The sequence below is a fragment of the Mastigoproctus giganteus genome, chromosome 12 (assembly GCF_048544385.1).
Source record: "Mastigoproctus giganteus isolate SK-2022 chromosome 12, ASM4854438v1, whole genome shotgun sequence".
NCBI classification, from domain to species: domain Eukaryota; kingdom Metazoa; phylum Arthropoda; class Arachnida; order Uropygi; family Thelyphonidae; genus Mastigoproctus; species Mastigoproctus giganteus.
This window is the reverse complement of record NC_143586.1, coordinates 84,114,331-84,128,927: the sequence shown is the minus strand read 5'-3', so window position 1 is coordinate 84,128,927 and position 14,597 is coordinate 84,114,331. Positions and strand designations below refer to the sequence as shown.

Genomic DNA, 14,597 nt, shown 5'->3' with positions numbered 1-14,597 from the left:
TTTTGGTGATGCTGCTAACCTTTCTCTAATCCTTTCTGGATGAAGAAGGGCGACATTTTCTGAATCGTGTGTAATGGATAATTAGGAAAATTGATGTCACTGATGTTGTATCCTCAGTTCTGGGTCTTTTTGCAGAGGTATTGTCAGTATCATGTGATCAATGAGGTAAGGGCCTTGGTGAGACCCCAGCAGAAGAGGAGGGATTTAAATTACTCATAAGAGTAAAATAAAGTTTCTGATATCCTAAGTACTTTAATCATCACAGAGCCCTATGAGGGGATGCCCACTCACAAACTAGCAGGTACTACATATGTGAATAGGATGCCAAGTTCATTAGAGCATCACATCCATATTTTCAATAAGTCTAAACAAAAGGAAGGAGACCTATTGGAACGCAGTTGACCATAGCAGTAAGGCTCATCTCAATCCTCATAACTCTTAATAACAGAAATTTTTTGACTGGCCTGATCTCCTCTCCCTCTTTCTAGGATAACTGTGCCTATCTTGTATTGGAGTTTCGGCACGAATATCGTAGCATGTAACCAGTAGCGCAGAATCCCAATGTCTCATCTTCAGTCAACTCTGCAGCTGTTCTCTCTTCATACATTCTTTCACCTGTCAGACTGATTTTTCCCACATTAGATGCTTTTGCAGGTCCAGGATCTAGATGTCAACCTGAAGATGTTGACTCAGAATCATGTATATAAAGAATAATGCACGACTGTTAGCTGAGACCACCACAGTCTTCTGCTGTCGCATAACTTATATCCTCAGCTGATCTCTTAGGAAATAATCCTATCTTCGTACAGTCTGGTCCAAGAACCTGCATAATATTGGTCCTTGAATCTGATCCTCGCTGAAGGGTTCCTCTAACTGATTAATCCAGTCACATCTTAGTGTTTTACTGTAAATATTCAGACCTGTCTGCTTTGACAATTGTATTGTAACCTCCATCTTTTATATATTTTTACTTCTAATTTAATTTATGCAAATTTCTTAGCATGTCTTTTTGAGTTATGCTGTGCTAACCTTTTCTAGTGGAAACCTTATTTTCTTCTACATAAAATTAAACTGACATTACAAAAAAAATTCCCAAAAAAATTCAAATAACACTAATTATATGTTAATGTAAAGTATCAGTTATTCACTTTTTATGGCCATATTTCCTGGCATTCATTACTATAATTTCATGAGTGTCCTATTTCATCTTTCTTTTGATTATAAACAAACTTACAATGATAACACAGCAAAAGATGCGAAAGTAATGCTCCAGAACAGTACTTTCATGTACTTATTTTAGATTTACTACCAAGTCTTGGCATATTACCAAGGTTATATATCCTTGTCATATTACTCATAGTATTTGTCTTGCATTGCTTGAATGGGTAAAAAACAATGAGTATAATTTATTTTATTTAATATATGAAATAGTAATGGTAATTTTTAATATATATTAATGTCAATCATTTTAAAAGTTTTTAATTTCACACCGAAATTGAGAACTTTAAAAAAAAAAATGACTTTATTATTAATGATTTCATAGCTTTTGATTGTTGTAACTACTCATACACAGTATGACAAATTGTCCTCTATATTTTATTTGCTATAATAAACATAATATACTATAATCTAAGTATGAAAATGATAAAAAAAATATCATTATGGAAAAACATTCATTATATGAGCAATTATTGTATACAAAATCAATGCATGTTTCCAAAAAAAAAAAAAAAAAAGTAACAGTGGAGAAACATTTAAAAATTTTTTATTTCTGTAAAAGTATAGCAATTTTACAAGTATGAGGCAAGAAATGATCGGTACCTCATGCATTTTCATACTGTGGTCCTGTGAAAGTTATTTTAAAGATAGTTTGGATATATATATATATATATATATACTGTATATATATATATATACACACACACAAAACACAGTAAAAATAAAATGGTAGCAAGGAAGTATACAACTAACCACAGATTATTTTCTCACTCTTGGAATGATTTTTAGATGTAATTTGACAACAAAGTTCATATAAAAGATTAATACTAAAGTTCTTTTTTTTTTTAAACAACACAGTTCGTTATATGCATTTCTTACAAATGATATGGCCATTAGGATATTGCAAAGTTCAAATGAGAGTGATGAAATGTAATTATGATTATGAAGTTTTCTGTAAATTTAGCACAACAAATGACAAAATTTATGGAAATATTAATTTTTGTATTTGTATACCATTTTGCAAAAAAACCCAGTTTGTTCTTTTCTGAATTATTCATATGAAAAGTATTAAAAAAAGTATTTTTTTACATGTGTGTGTTTGTGTATGTGTGCACGTGTGTGTGTGTATGTTCATAATAGGATTAATACATCTAAACCCTGAAAGAAAATAAAATAATAATAAATGATAATTAAAATTGCCATAATCTGAATGCACAGAATAACTTACTTTTCATTTGATAAATTATACCCCAAAATATTAAAGGAAATATTACATGAAAGAGTAATATACATTTCCACTAAAAGTGGCTCAACAAACAGGCTCAAGGATACAGGCTGATGAAGTTATGAAGTATACTTAAGTATACTCTCATTAAAAGAGAATAGTTGCCCTTTCTTGATAACCTATTTACCCCATTAGAAACTTTATCCCCATTAAAATATGCAAGATAGAAACATTAATTATATAATTTCCTCCCTCTGTACACTATACAAACAGATCAACCATATCCTTTCTTAAATTTTAAGCAAATACAGTAACTTCTTATAGAATTAAGGCATTTCTTCATTACAAATTAAAATATACAATAATTCTGTCTCAGAAGGACCAGAAAGGCACAAAATTCAACACTGCTAAGCTACAGGAAGGACATGCCATCTTTCAGTAAGAACAGTCTCATTCATTTAATAATGAGGTGGATTTCTTTGTTTGCTTTATTTACTGGATGCTCTGAGGTTATATGAAGTAGATCTCATCATGTGAATCATTCCCTCTCTCGCTCTGCCTTTTTTGCTTTCTAAAAATGCATATATATAGTTGAAACTTATTAAAAACAATGAATCTTTGTGACACATGACAGCCAAGTATTACTTCTGAGGTCTGTTTTCAGCAGGCAGCAGTGGTAGAAAAATATACAAACATATACCATGGCAGCAAGGTAGGGCACCATCAGAATACAATTAAATACTGTCCCTAAGAAAGTTTGCTCTGTGTATTTAAATAATACAAAATATTTAACCAGTCACTGTGTCATTTATTACCTCTCGTATTCATTTTCCTTCTCCTCTCTCACACACACAAACACTCACCCACCCATATGCACAAAGTAAGAATGTCTGGTGCTATTAGATGTTAAATCTGGTTAAATCATCACTGGTTTCAGGAGCTCAATGTGTCTTTATAAATTTTATTTCTTGATATTCCTTCTTGCTAATATACTAACGCTTTTTGGTTTTGCGTTTTCTTTTTTTTTTTTTCCCTGAAGAAAGTCCTGATGGGAAGGTGTCATTCTTTAAATTTTCACCAGAACATAAATCAGGCAAGCTACATTCCTCTTCCTCTTCTTCCTCCTCGTCTTGTAATCCTGTGAATAAACAGTTTTATTTCAACAATAAAATTACTTGGGATGACCAAATGAACTTTATTAAAATAAATATACAAAAATAAATAAAAATAAGTTAAAAATAAAATAAGAGCAAATACAAATAATATACCAAAAACAATAAAAATATATACAGGATGACAATATATGTTATTTTTGAAAAAAATATCTATTAGGTCTGAAAATAATAAAGTTGAGACAAAATGTCTGAACGTTCAGAAAAAAAAAAAAAAGTTTTTGAATAACTGGATGGGGCATATTTAGAAGCATTGTATAGCACTGATTTTCCATGTTATGAATAAATTATAGCTTTTATAATACTAAAAAAAAAAAAAAAAACACAGTATTTCCTTGTATAGTTTTATTTAATATATCAGACTAGTGTCCATTAAAATTAGTGTTAATAGTTTTCAGTTTTTTAAATTAAACAGGTATTTGTTTTATCTATCCATAGTTACAAATCCAAACAGTTAACCCTATATCATTAGAATTTATCCAATCTCTTAATGGATTCAGTCAAAGTGATATGTTATGTTTTAATGCAGTATCATTAGAGAACTAAAGTGATAAAAGCAAGAATGTGCAATTTATATCACTGCATTAGTGCTTGCACCACAGGGCTTGAAGCAACTTTATATTCCTTGACTGAATTATCCAATGAAAATTTTATAACATTTCGTTAACAGAAACTTTTCTAATGCACATGTTTTGGAACAGAAAAAAAAAATTAAGCTTATAATATTCAATTCTTACCAGAACAAGTACTGTAAGGTGAAATCATGCACAATGTTTAGCTAAATGTAGTAGGGAGAAATGACAACCATGATATTTAGTACAAAGAATGGTATATTTGTAATTATGAGTAGAACTACTTTATTCCAGGGCTTGAAATGGAATGGAGTGTGCCAGAATGTTTCCAGTTCATCACACATATTAGCAATATCATGTACATACTTGAGTATTAAAAATAGGATATTGTGTTAATGAGTGTTCTATTCTGTTTTGTGAAATTCTCCATTTCAACCTCTGCTTTATTCCTTTTTAAAATAAATAGTTTCACTTTGTGTGAGAAATAATTTAAACTAAATTTGCTACTATGTGTATTGATCTTATACTGTGGAGGCATACCACCATGGGTTGCCTCAGCAGTCAAAAGCAGACATTTACCCATAATCTGTAAACATTCTAACTCCTGAAAGAGGCCTCTGAGGTCGGGAAAACTCATGTCTAAAAATATATATAAATTCATACACCGACCATTGAATAAAATTTAAAATTTTAATATGACTACAATCTTTACACAAAAAAATATTTACAATAAACTATTGCGGAATGCTAAAAACTGTAATAAAAGATCATTTACAATAAAATTTGCTAAAATATAAAACATTAAAAGCGCTAAAAACCTGAAGCTTTCGGGAGCGTCAGCTCCCTTCTTCAACAGTGATATGACTTCCTGCAACATCTCCTTAAGTAGCAAGCTCACGGTACCTCCACACGTGGTATTTCTCCACGTGGTTCAATCGGCACATGGTCAGAACTGGAAGCGGAAATGTCTCGGGAACGTGGCAAAGAAAATCGTTCACCCGACCTTAATATAATTGTTTCAAAGATAGGATTAATACGTATACCTCTATCTCTATTCATGGTATTCCTACTGGATGAACTAATCCGTAAACCCTCGAGCCATTTACGCTCCCAGTATCCATGTGCACAATCCAAAATAATAGCGTCCTCCGGGGAGATTTGATGCTGCTTCTCCCAAAAATGTTCGGCCACAGCAGACTTGTTGTATTCAGCGGTTCTTATGGCATTTAAATGTTCCCCCAGACGGTCTAGATTTTGTGACTCTAGAAAGCTTTCAATGAGTCGACCACGTCTGTTTTAGGATTGCCCCATAAGGGATGGTGCCTGTTAAAATCCCCTAATATATAGAAAGGTGGAGGTTGGAGGTATCTGTATGAAGAGATCTTCAAGATCTTTTAAAGAGTAAGTATGGTTTGGTGATAGGTAGATTGCGACAAGTGTTATTGAAATACAGAGAGTTATATGAACAGCAACAGCTTCTATTTCAGTTTGAAGTGGTATATATTTAGTTGGGATCTTTGAATTTACTAGGATTTCCACATCACTATGGGCAGCGTTAGCTGTATTTCACACTCTTCGATAAAGGCAACAGTTCTTTATTGAAGGAGAAATTTGCAAAGGTTAGGTAAGTTTTCTGAAGACAAAGGGAAACTGGAGAATATCGGTTAATTAGATCATGGATATCATCTGTGTTGTAATGAAAGCCTCCGCAGTTCCAATGTAAAATACAAGGCATTATTTGCGGTTAATTGATGGAGCTGTATCTGACTACTTTTTGAAGGTTACTGACTTATGATGTTCCAATTTTGGTTTACCTTTTTCAGAGAAAACTGGCTGACCAGTGTCCATTTCTTCTTCTACATAGATTTTTAAAAGGGGATCATCCTGTACGGATGTGCCATCTGTGTCCATGGTTGTGTTCTGAATATTTTTCATTACATTTGCATTTTTACTATGAGATATAGTAATAATAGTAATAGAGACATGTGATGCCAGAAAAAGCGTATGAGCTTATATAGCATTAGCCAAAAAAAAAAAAAAAAAAAAAAATCACACAACCATTCCCTCGAAAAGTTTGTCTAGTTCCTCCTTGAATTTATTTCAGCTATTTCCATGACAGATGCAAGTTTGTTCCGGCAATCAACCAAACAGGCTAAAGGCATATTTCTGCACATCTATTCTACAACTTTCTTTCCACAATTTGAATTTATGCCCCCTTAGGTTCATAATCTCAGCAAGCAGAAGAATCTCATCAGAATTCAGCATGCTCCACCCATTCAAGGCCTTATACACCTAAATTAGATCAACTCGCAGGTGCCTAGTCTCCAGCCACTCACCAATCTTGTTGCCCTTCTCTGTACATGTTCAAGCAACTCTACATCCTTTCTAAAATGAGGCCTCTAGACCTGTACGCAGTACTCAAGGTGTGGCCTGACCATTGCCTTATACAAAGGAACAATCACCTCCTTTTCCCTGCTAGCAAAATTTGTGTATATCATTGACAAAACCCCATGACCTGCCCTGGCAGCCTGTCTGCATTGCTCAGAAAACTTCATATCTGACTGCACAATTACTTCCAGGTCTTTTTCATTTTTACCACCCTAAGTATAGTACCACACAGTTGGTACATTTCTCTGGGGTTACTTCTAACCATATGCAGTACTTTGCATTTGTCAATGATAAACTTCAGTTACCACTTCTCAGTCTATCTGCCCAAATTTTCTAGATCCTGTTGCAGTAGCACACTGCCATTACTGTCATTACCAACTCTGCCAACTTTTGTATCATCTGCAAACTTCGACACTACTCCTGATATACCTTCATCAATATCATTGATAAATATACAAAACAACAGTGGGCCCAACACAGAATCCTATGGGACTACACTAATAACATTAGTCCTCAAAGAGCAGTGTCCACTGATTACCACTCTCTGTCTTCTCCTACTCAACCACCCTTTTATCCATTGTAGCAACTTACCCTTAATACTATTCTGCTCCAATTTGTACAGTAGTCTTCCATGTGCAAAAGTGTCAAAAGCTTTCTTGAAATCCAAGTATATGATATCAAAATGATTTTTTCCTCATGTTCCTTTGTAACCACATCATAGTATCTAATCAAATTTGTCAGACAAGACTTTCCTTTAACAAACCCATGCTGTGTCTGAATTATTGCTGCAATCTTGTCTAGATATGATATCTATCACTGGAGGAGGAGATGCCGATGGAATTGTCAGAGGAGTATTATTTGCCTGGTGAGAGAACTTGGATTGTTGCTCACGTATACTTGGTTTTTGCTCACAAAGAACATTTCTTGCCCAATTAGAAATTGATTTGTTAGTGGGAACTGTTACATCAGTTTGAATGGAGACTGTCTGATACTTTTTTACAGCTTTGGCATAGGTCATATTTTTGGTTATAGTAGGTGCATCTATTTTTCTCGCTTCTTGGTAACTGACTTTGTTTAAAAACTTTGTATTTTACAATTTTTTTTTTCTTTGTTTTCCACTTTTCACATGTCTTTGAATATGCAGGCAGGATGGTCACCTTTGCAATTTGGGCAGGTCATTTTTGTAGTTGTACATTCACTTTGTATGTGATTTCCACTAATAACATTAGTCCACGAAGAGCAGTGTCCATTGATTACCACTCTCTGTGTTCTCCTACCCATCCACCCTTTTATACATTGTAGCAACTTACCCTTAATACCATTCTGCTCCAATTTGTACAGTAGTCTTCCATGCACAATTGGAGATAGGAACTCCTCTGCATACAGTTTGTGAGTGGCCATATTTTTGGCATTTATAACATCTTAAAGGGTTTGGAATGTAGGGAGCGGATGCAGCAAAGTAAATAACCTGCTTTTACAGAGGAAGGGAAGTTGGGTGCATCGAAAGTGAGAATAATATTTCTGGTAGGTGCAAGTTGATATTGGCTGCTAACTCAAGGGCTCAACTTGAAACCTATGAAAATTGCACCCTCACCACCTTTATGGACTGGGTACGACTCCACTACCTCACAATATCACCCACAAAATCTCAATCCATCTTGCTAAAAGGCTCCCTGGCACCAACAAGACCATCACAGATCAAGATCCATGGCATTACAGTCAAACTTGTCACTGAACTAAAGCATCTAGGAATAATAATAATAGATAAGAACCTATCCTTCCTCCCTCACCTGAACTATATACAAAGAAAGATCAGGACCTACATAGCAATGGTGGCCAGGGTGATCTGCCGAGACTGGGGGGTTGAAAAAATGCACGCTGGCTCTCTTTTATAAAGCCATATTCATTCCTGCAATCACTTACGTCTCTGGGGCATGGTTTCACAAGGCTTCCACCGTAGTCAATAAGAGAAAATTGGAGTCCATTCACAGGCCAATTCTTCTTAACATGACTAGGGCATGTAACACGGTTAGCACACATACTGCAGGTACTGGCAGGGGTGCTACCCCTTGACCTGGAGGTCACACGTGTTGGAATGCTCTATCGATTCAGTAGAGACAAATATGCAACCTATATCGACCATATAACAGATCCATTAAGCAACAGACCTAGCGAGAAAAGAAGACTTCTGACCTACCTACAACAAATTTGGCAGGAAAGGTGGACAACCTCCACCAAAGGAGAAATAACTCAAAAATTTATACCAGGCATCGACAGAATATTTCCCAAGTCCCCGACCTGGTTTTCACCAGGACTACAAACTACCTATCTTCTAACTGGATACGGTGCCATCCGCAGCAAACTCACCATGCTAGGCATCGAAAACAATCCCCTATGTGCATGTGGCTCCCAAGAAACCTGGGACCACTTGATGTTCGACTGCCATTTGTATGAAGATTTCCGAACCCTTCTCATCACTGAGCTCCAGTACAATCCCAGGAACTAGGAACACTGCCTACTTGATGATGAACAGAACTGCAAATCATTCACAAAGTTTGTCTAAGACTTGTTCACAAGGCGCAGAACCCTACTGCAACCAAGAAACTTGGCAACTACTTATCATGTCCAGAACAACCTCATCACTACGGACCGTGCACTGAACCTCAGCCTGAAGAGCAACACTGGCAAAACTGAATAAGAAACAACCACTATCCTGTTATCGAAAAAAAAAAAAAAAAAAAAAAAAAATCTGTTCACAAAACTGAACAGACTTCGCTTCCTCTACAAAGACCTGATGTAACAAACACTAAACTAGACACTCTCCCATCAGGACCAAAACTGCATGTAGCAAACTGTGCTGGTTGAAGCCAAAACTGATGTCTCATCTTCCTCTTATCACGATAAGACAAGACAAACACAGAAACTGATTCTGACCACAGTTATGCTGCCACCTTGTCAGTTGGCAGCCCTGGCTGGACACATTATGAAAGCAAAGACTTTGGATGCAACTAAGCTGCTACCTCGCCAGTTGGCATACTGGGTAGGGCACCTAGCCTCACCCACTTTCTTTCCCTATCCTGGTGGGGAGAGGGGAGAGGACGATCTGTTGTCTTCTTCCTTCCCTGCCAACCCTCCACTTTCTCCTGGCGGGGCATGGGCATGCCCCACTGGAAATCATTGGAGTCATCTTTTCTTTTGTTTCCATACTTCTGACTCCCCCCCTCAGACTTCAGTCTCTCCCCTTTACTCTATCTGTACACTAACACGTCCCATACGTCCAAATTTAAATTTGAAAAATTAAACTGCATTCATAGGCCTTTTCTAATTCTAGCGTTGTCTCCCCATTTTTTTTTTTAGGCCCTAGCCACTAAAATCTCAGGAAATTAGGTGGCAGAGCCTGCCAGAATAAAACAAAGTACTGGTGTACCTGGTCTGCCTCCACGGGGGCCTAGTGTGGGCAACGTTTGGACCCACCAGGGTCCCAGTGGCTCAATGGCCAGAAGAACAACAGTACACGACACTACACACCACAATATTAGCATTAGCATTAGTAGAGGCATATGATGCAAGAAAGCAAGCTTATTCAGCATCAGCCAAAAAAAAACACAACCACTACTCCCATTTCACCCCTCCGTTCGTTCGAAATACCTGTCCAGCTGAGCCTTAAATTTGTTTAGGCTATCAACTTCAACAACAAGTGATGGAAGTCTATTCCACAAACCAACTGCCCGCTGGCTAAAGGCAAATTTCCACACATCTATCCGACATCCGTCCTTCCTCAATTTGAATTTATGCCCTCTCAGGTGATTATTCTGAGCAAGAGGAAGAATCCCATCGGCATTGAGCATGCTCAAGCCATTCAAAGCCTTATACACCTCTATCAGATCACCTCGCCGATGCCTAGTCTCCAGATTCTGTAATTTACAAAACTTAAGCCTTTCTTTGTAAGAGCAACCCTTTGTTCCATTCACTAATCTTGTTGCCCTTCTCTGTACTCGTTCCAGCAGCTCTACATCCTTCTTGAAATGAGGCCTCCAGACCTGTATACAGTACTCAAGGTGTGGCCTGACCAATGCCTTATACAAGGGAATAATCACATCCCTATCCCTGCTAGAAAAATTCCTGTATATCATTGACAAGACACCATGAGCTACTCTTGCAGCTCGTCTGCACTGCTCAGAGAACTTCATATCTGCCTGCACAATTACCCCCAGGTCCTTTTCATTCTCTACCACTGTCAGCGTAGTACCACAGAGTTGATACGTTGATCTGGGTTACTGTTTCCCATATGTAGTACTTTACATTTGTCAATGTTAAACTTCATTTGCCACCTCTCAGCCCATCTGCTCAACCTTTCCAGATCCTGTTGCAGCATTTGTATATCCATACATTTTTAAATCTCTAGCCTGTACAGTGTACTGTATCAAACGACAATGTAACCTACGTGGAGATGGGGGAAACCCCTGGTGCCGTTAGACCTTAAACACACTATCTTTTTTAATCATCATTTGTCTTGCTTCAATTACGTGTTGTCCCTGCAGCTCTTGGGTTATTTCTTCCTCGGTGACATTTAATAGGTCCCAACTGGATATCACACCCTTAGATGAATTTAGGGTTGCGTGAGTAGATATTTTTACTGGAATGACAGCAAACTGGTAAGTCGTAATAGCTTCTCGGAATGTCTGTGGTTTCTACTAGTAAGTCTCCTGCAATACCCTCGAGATGTTTTTGAATGACGAAGGCAGACAATTTACTCATAGGCTGACTAGTGAGTGGATGATTAAGAATGATGGGCAAGGATGCTCTCTTTGGATTATCGTTCTCAATATCCTGATGGTCTGTGTTTTCCATATTTGCTCCTTTTAGCCCTTGGCAAGAGAACGTATCTGTCAAGGTTTCCGGCCATGCCATGAAGGCAGGAGCAGTGCTGCTAGGAGACCAGGCGGTTAAACTGTTAGCTGGTTAGTGACCTAGAAATATGGAATTTCTTTATAGAAAGAAAGGTAGGGAACCATTTATCTGTGTTCTAACTTGTGGCTTTTCAAGTATAGAACGGTTTTAAAAATAAGAATTTCGAGAAATGTAAGAACTTAAAAATAACTTTAATCGCCTTTGAAGAGCAGAAATATATAAATTGCAGAAATATCGCTTGGCTTCGCAATATGCTTGGCATCGGGGGTCAGTAATGGCAGTGTGCTACTGCAACAGGATCTAGAAAAGTTAGGCAGATGAGCTGAGAAGTGGCAACTGAAGTTTAACACTGACACATGCAAAGTACTGCATATGGGTAGCAGTAACCAGAGAAATGTACCAACTGTGTGGTACTCCACTCAGGGAGGTGGAGAATGAAAATGACCTGGGGGTAATTGTGCAGTCAGATATGAAGTTCTCTGATCAGTACAGATGAGCTGCCAGAGCAGGTCATGGAGTCTTGTCAATGATATATAGGAATTTTGCTAGCAGAGACAAAAAGGTGATTATCCCTTTGTATAAGGCAATGGGCAGGCCACACCTTGAGTACTACTACGTACAGGTCTGGAGATCTCATTTTAGGAATGCTGTAGAGTTGCTAGAATGAGTACAGAGAAGGACAACAAGATTGGTGAGTGGAACAAAGAGGTGCTCTTACCAAGAGAGGCTTAAGTAGTGCAAGTTGCAGCACATGGAGACTAGGCACCTGCAAGGTGAACTGACTGAGGTGTATAAGGATTTGAATGGTTTGAGCAGGCTCAATGCTGATGGCATTCTTCTGCTTACTCAGATTAAGAACTTGAGAGGACATAGACTCAAATTGAGGAAAGGCAGTTGTAGAATAGATGTGCAGAAGTTTGCCTTTAGAGAGCAGGTAGTTGATTGCTGGAACAGACTTCCATCTGTTGTTGTGGAAATTGATGGCTTAAATCAGTGTTTCCCAAACTTTTTCGGACTACCACCCCCTTTTAGAGCATATATTTCATCAGCCCCACCCATAAAGTCAGTCAAAAATGATACATTGAAAATTAAATTTTAATAAAAAAACTATCAAAAATTAAATTTTAATAAAAAATCTATTTAAAATTTAAGCATTTATTTTATAAACAAAAATATAATTGTACAACAGTATCTAAAAGTACTTGATTTATTAATATAAAAATAATTAATGTGCAGGATGGGTCTGATGCCATGACACTAATTTTTCCACATCTGGCTCAATATCAGTAAGCAGCATTCTTAAATCACCCTGTTCCACTATTTGTAGTCTGTTTCTCTTTTTCTTCAAAAGGTCCATAACAGCACTAAATCCACGTTCAACTAAGTATGATGCTGACAACGTAATTAGGAACTTTTTCACAATGGATAAAGATTTGTAATTTGTTGCTGCAACCAGAAATGATGCACGATTGTTTGTCGCATCGTACCAGCATTGTGCATATTTAGTCCTGTTTAATTGTCCCAAAAAATGAAACACTGGACTCGACAGAACCTGTGTGAGCGCTCGCCACATCACACGTGTTTAATCCTGTTTAGTCTGCTCAATTCATATGGTTGCAACTTGTGTGTTTTCTTGCCATGTTATATCGAATGCGAGAAGTGCTATTTCGATACCTCCTACACAAAGTTGTATGCCTGAAAAGCTGATTTTACAGTAGAACTGTTTGAAGTTTAATAGTAAGCATTTTGTTTCAAAATAAATTTATGTTGATTTAGTTGTAATTAAATTAGTTAAATAAGTTAATAGAATTCTTTAAATCAGAAAAATGGAAAATATTTGAACTTCAAGCAGCTCTACTGTAAAATCAGCTTTTCAGACATATAACTTTATGCATAGGAGGTATCGATTTGTATTCTTTGCCCCTTTTGAGCAGCCTTGCGTTCCCATGCCTTCCAATTTCCACCTATTGCCCCCTTGCCTTCTAGTTCTGCTTTGAGCACTCCCAAGGGGGTGGTAGCACTCACTTTGGGAATCACAGGTTAAATAAATATAAGGCTGAACTAGACAAACATCTGGAGTGAAAAGCTGGGTGAAATGAGTTTTTTTTTTTTTTTTTCTGGCTGATGCTGTATAAGCTTGATTTCTTGCATCATATGCCTCAACTAATGCTAATGCTTTCTTAGGAAGAGCACACCTTTGTTCTCCTCACCAACCTTGTTGCTTCTCTCTGTACTCGTTCTAGCAACTCTACTTCCTTCCTAAAATTAGGTCTCCAGACCTGTATGCAGTACTTAAAGTGTGGTCTGACCTTTGTCTATTACAAGAGGACAATCACCCCCCTTATCCCTGCTAGAAAAATTCCTGTATATCATTAACAAGACACCATTACCTGCTCTGGCAGTCTGTCTGCACTGTTCAGAAAACTTCACATCTGACTGCACAATTACCCCCAGGTCTTTTTCATTCTCCATTAGACTGAATATTGTACCACACAGTTGGTATTTTTCTGTAGGGTTACTACTACCCACATGCAGTCCTTTGCATTTCTCAATGTTAAACTTTAGTTGTCACCACTCGGCCCATCTGCCCAACTTTTCTAGATATTGCTGGAGTAGCATCTGTCATTAACCACCCTGCCAACCTTTGTATCAACTAAAAACTTGGACATTAAGCTTGATATACCATCACATCGTTGATAAATATACAATGGGCCCAACACAGACACCGGGGAACTCCACTGATAACATTAGTCCACGAAGAGCAGTTTCCATTGAATACCACTCTCTGTCTTCTCCCAATCAACTGTCCTTTTATTCATTGTAGCAACTTTCCCTTAATGCCATACTGTTCCAATTTGTACAGCAGTCTTCCATGTGCAACAGTACCAAAAGCTTTTCTGAAATCCAAGTATATGACATCAAAATTAATTTTTGCATCCAGTTCTTTTGTTACCACATTGTAGTATCTAATCAAATTTGTCGTACACCACCTGCCCCTATCAAACCCATGCTGTCTGAATTATTACTGCAGTCTTGTGTAGTTGATCCTGCAACACTTCTTTAATCAGTGACTCCATTATTTCCCCTGGAACGGAAGTTAAACTAACAGGT

General features: G+C 37.1%; 1 protein-coding gene across 6 annotated transcripts in view; it reads right to left on the bottom strand.

The window, feature by feature from the left end:
- Window positions 1-2,317: 2,317 nt before the first annotated feature.
- Window positions 2,318-14,597, bottom strand: part of scrib (scribble planar cell polarity protein) — a 1,177,936-nt gene continuing 1,165,656 nt past the window's right edge. For all 6 annotated transcript variants that reach the window (XM_090386364.1, XM_090386369.1, XM_090386366.1 and 3 more), the window contains one exon: window positions 2,318-3,581. In XM_090386364.1, the coding sequence (XP_090242490.1) occupies window positions 3,436-3,581 (146 nt within the window). In that variant the 3' untranslated portion in view covers window positions 2,318-3,435. The remainder of the gene's footprint in view (window positions 3,582-14,597) is intronic.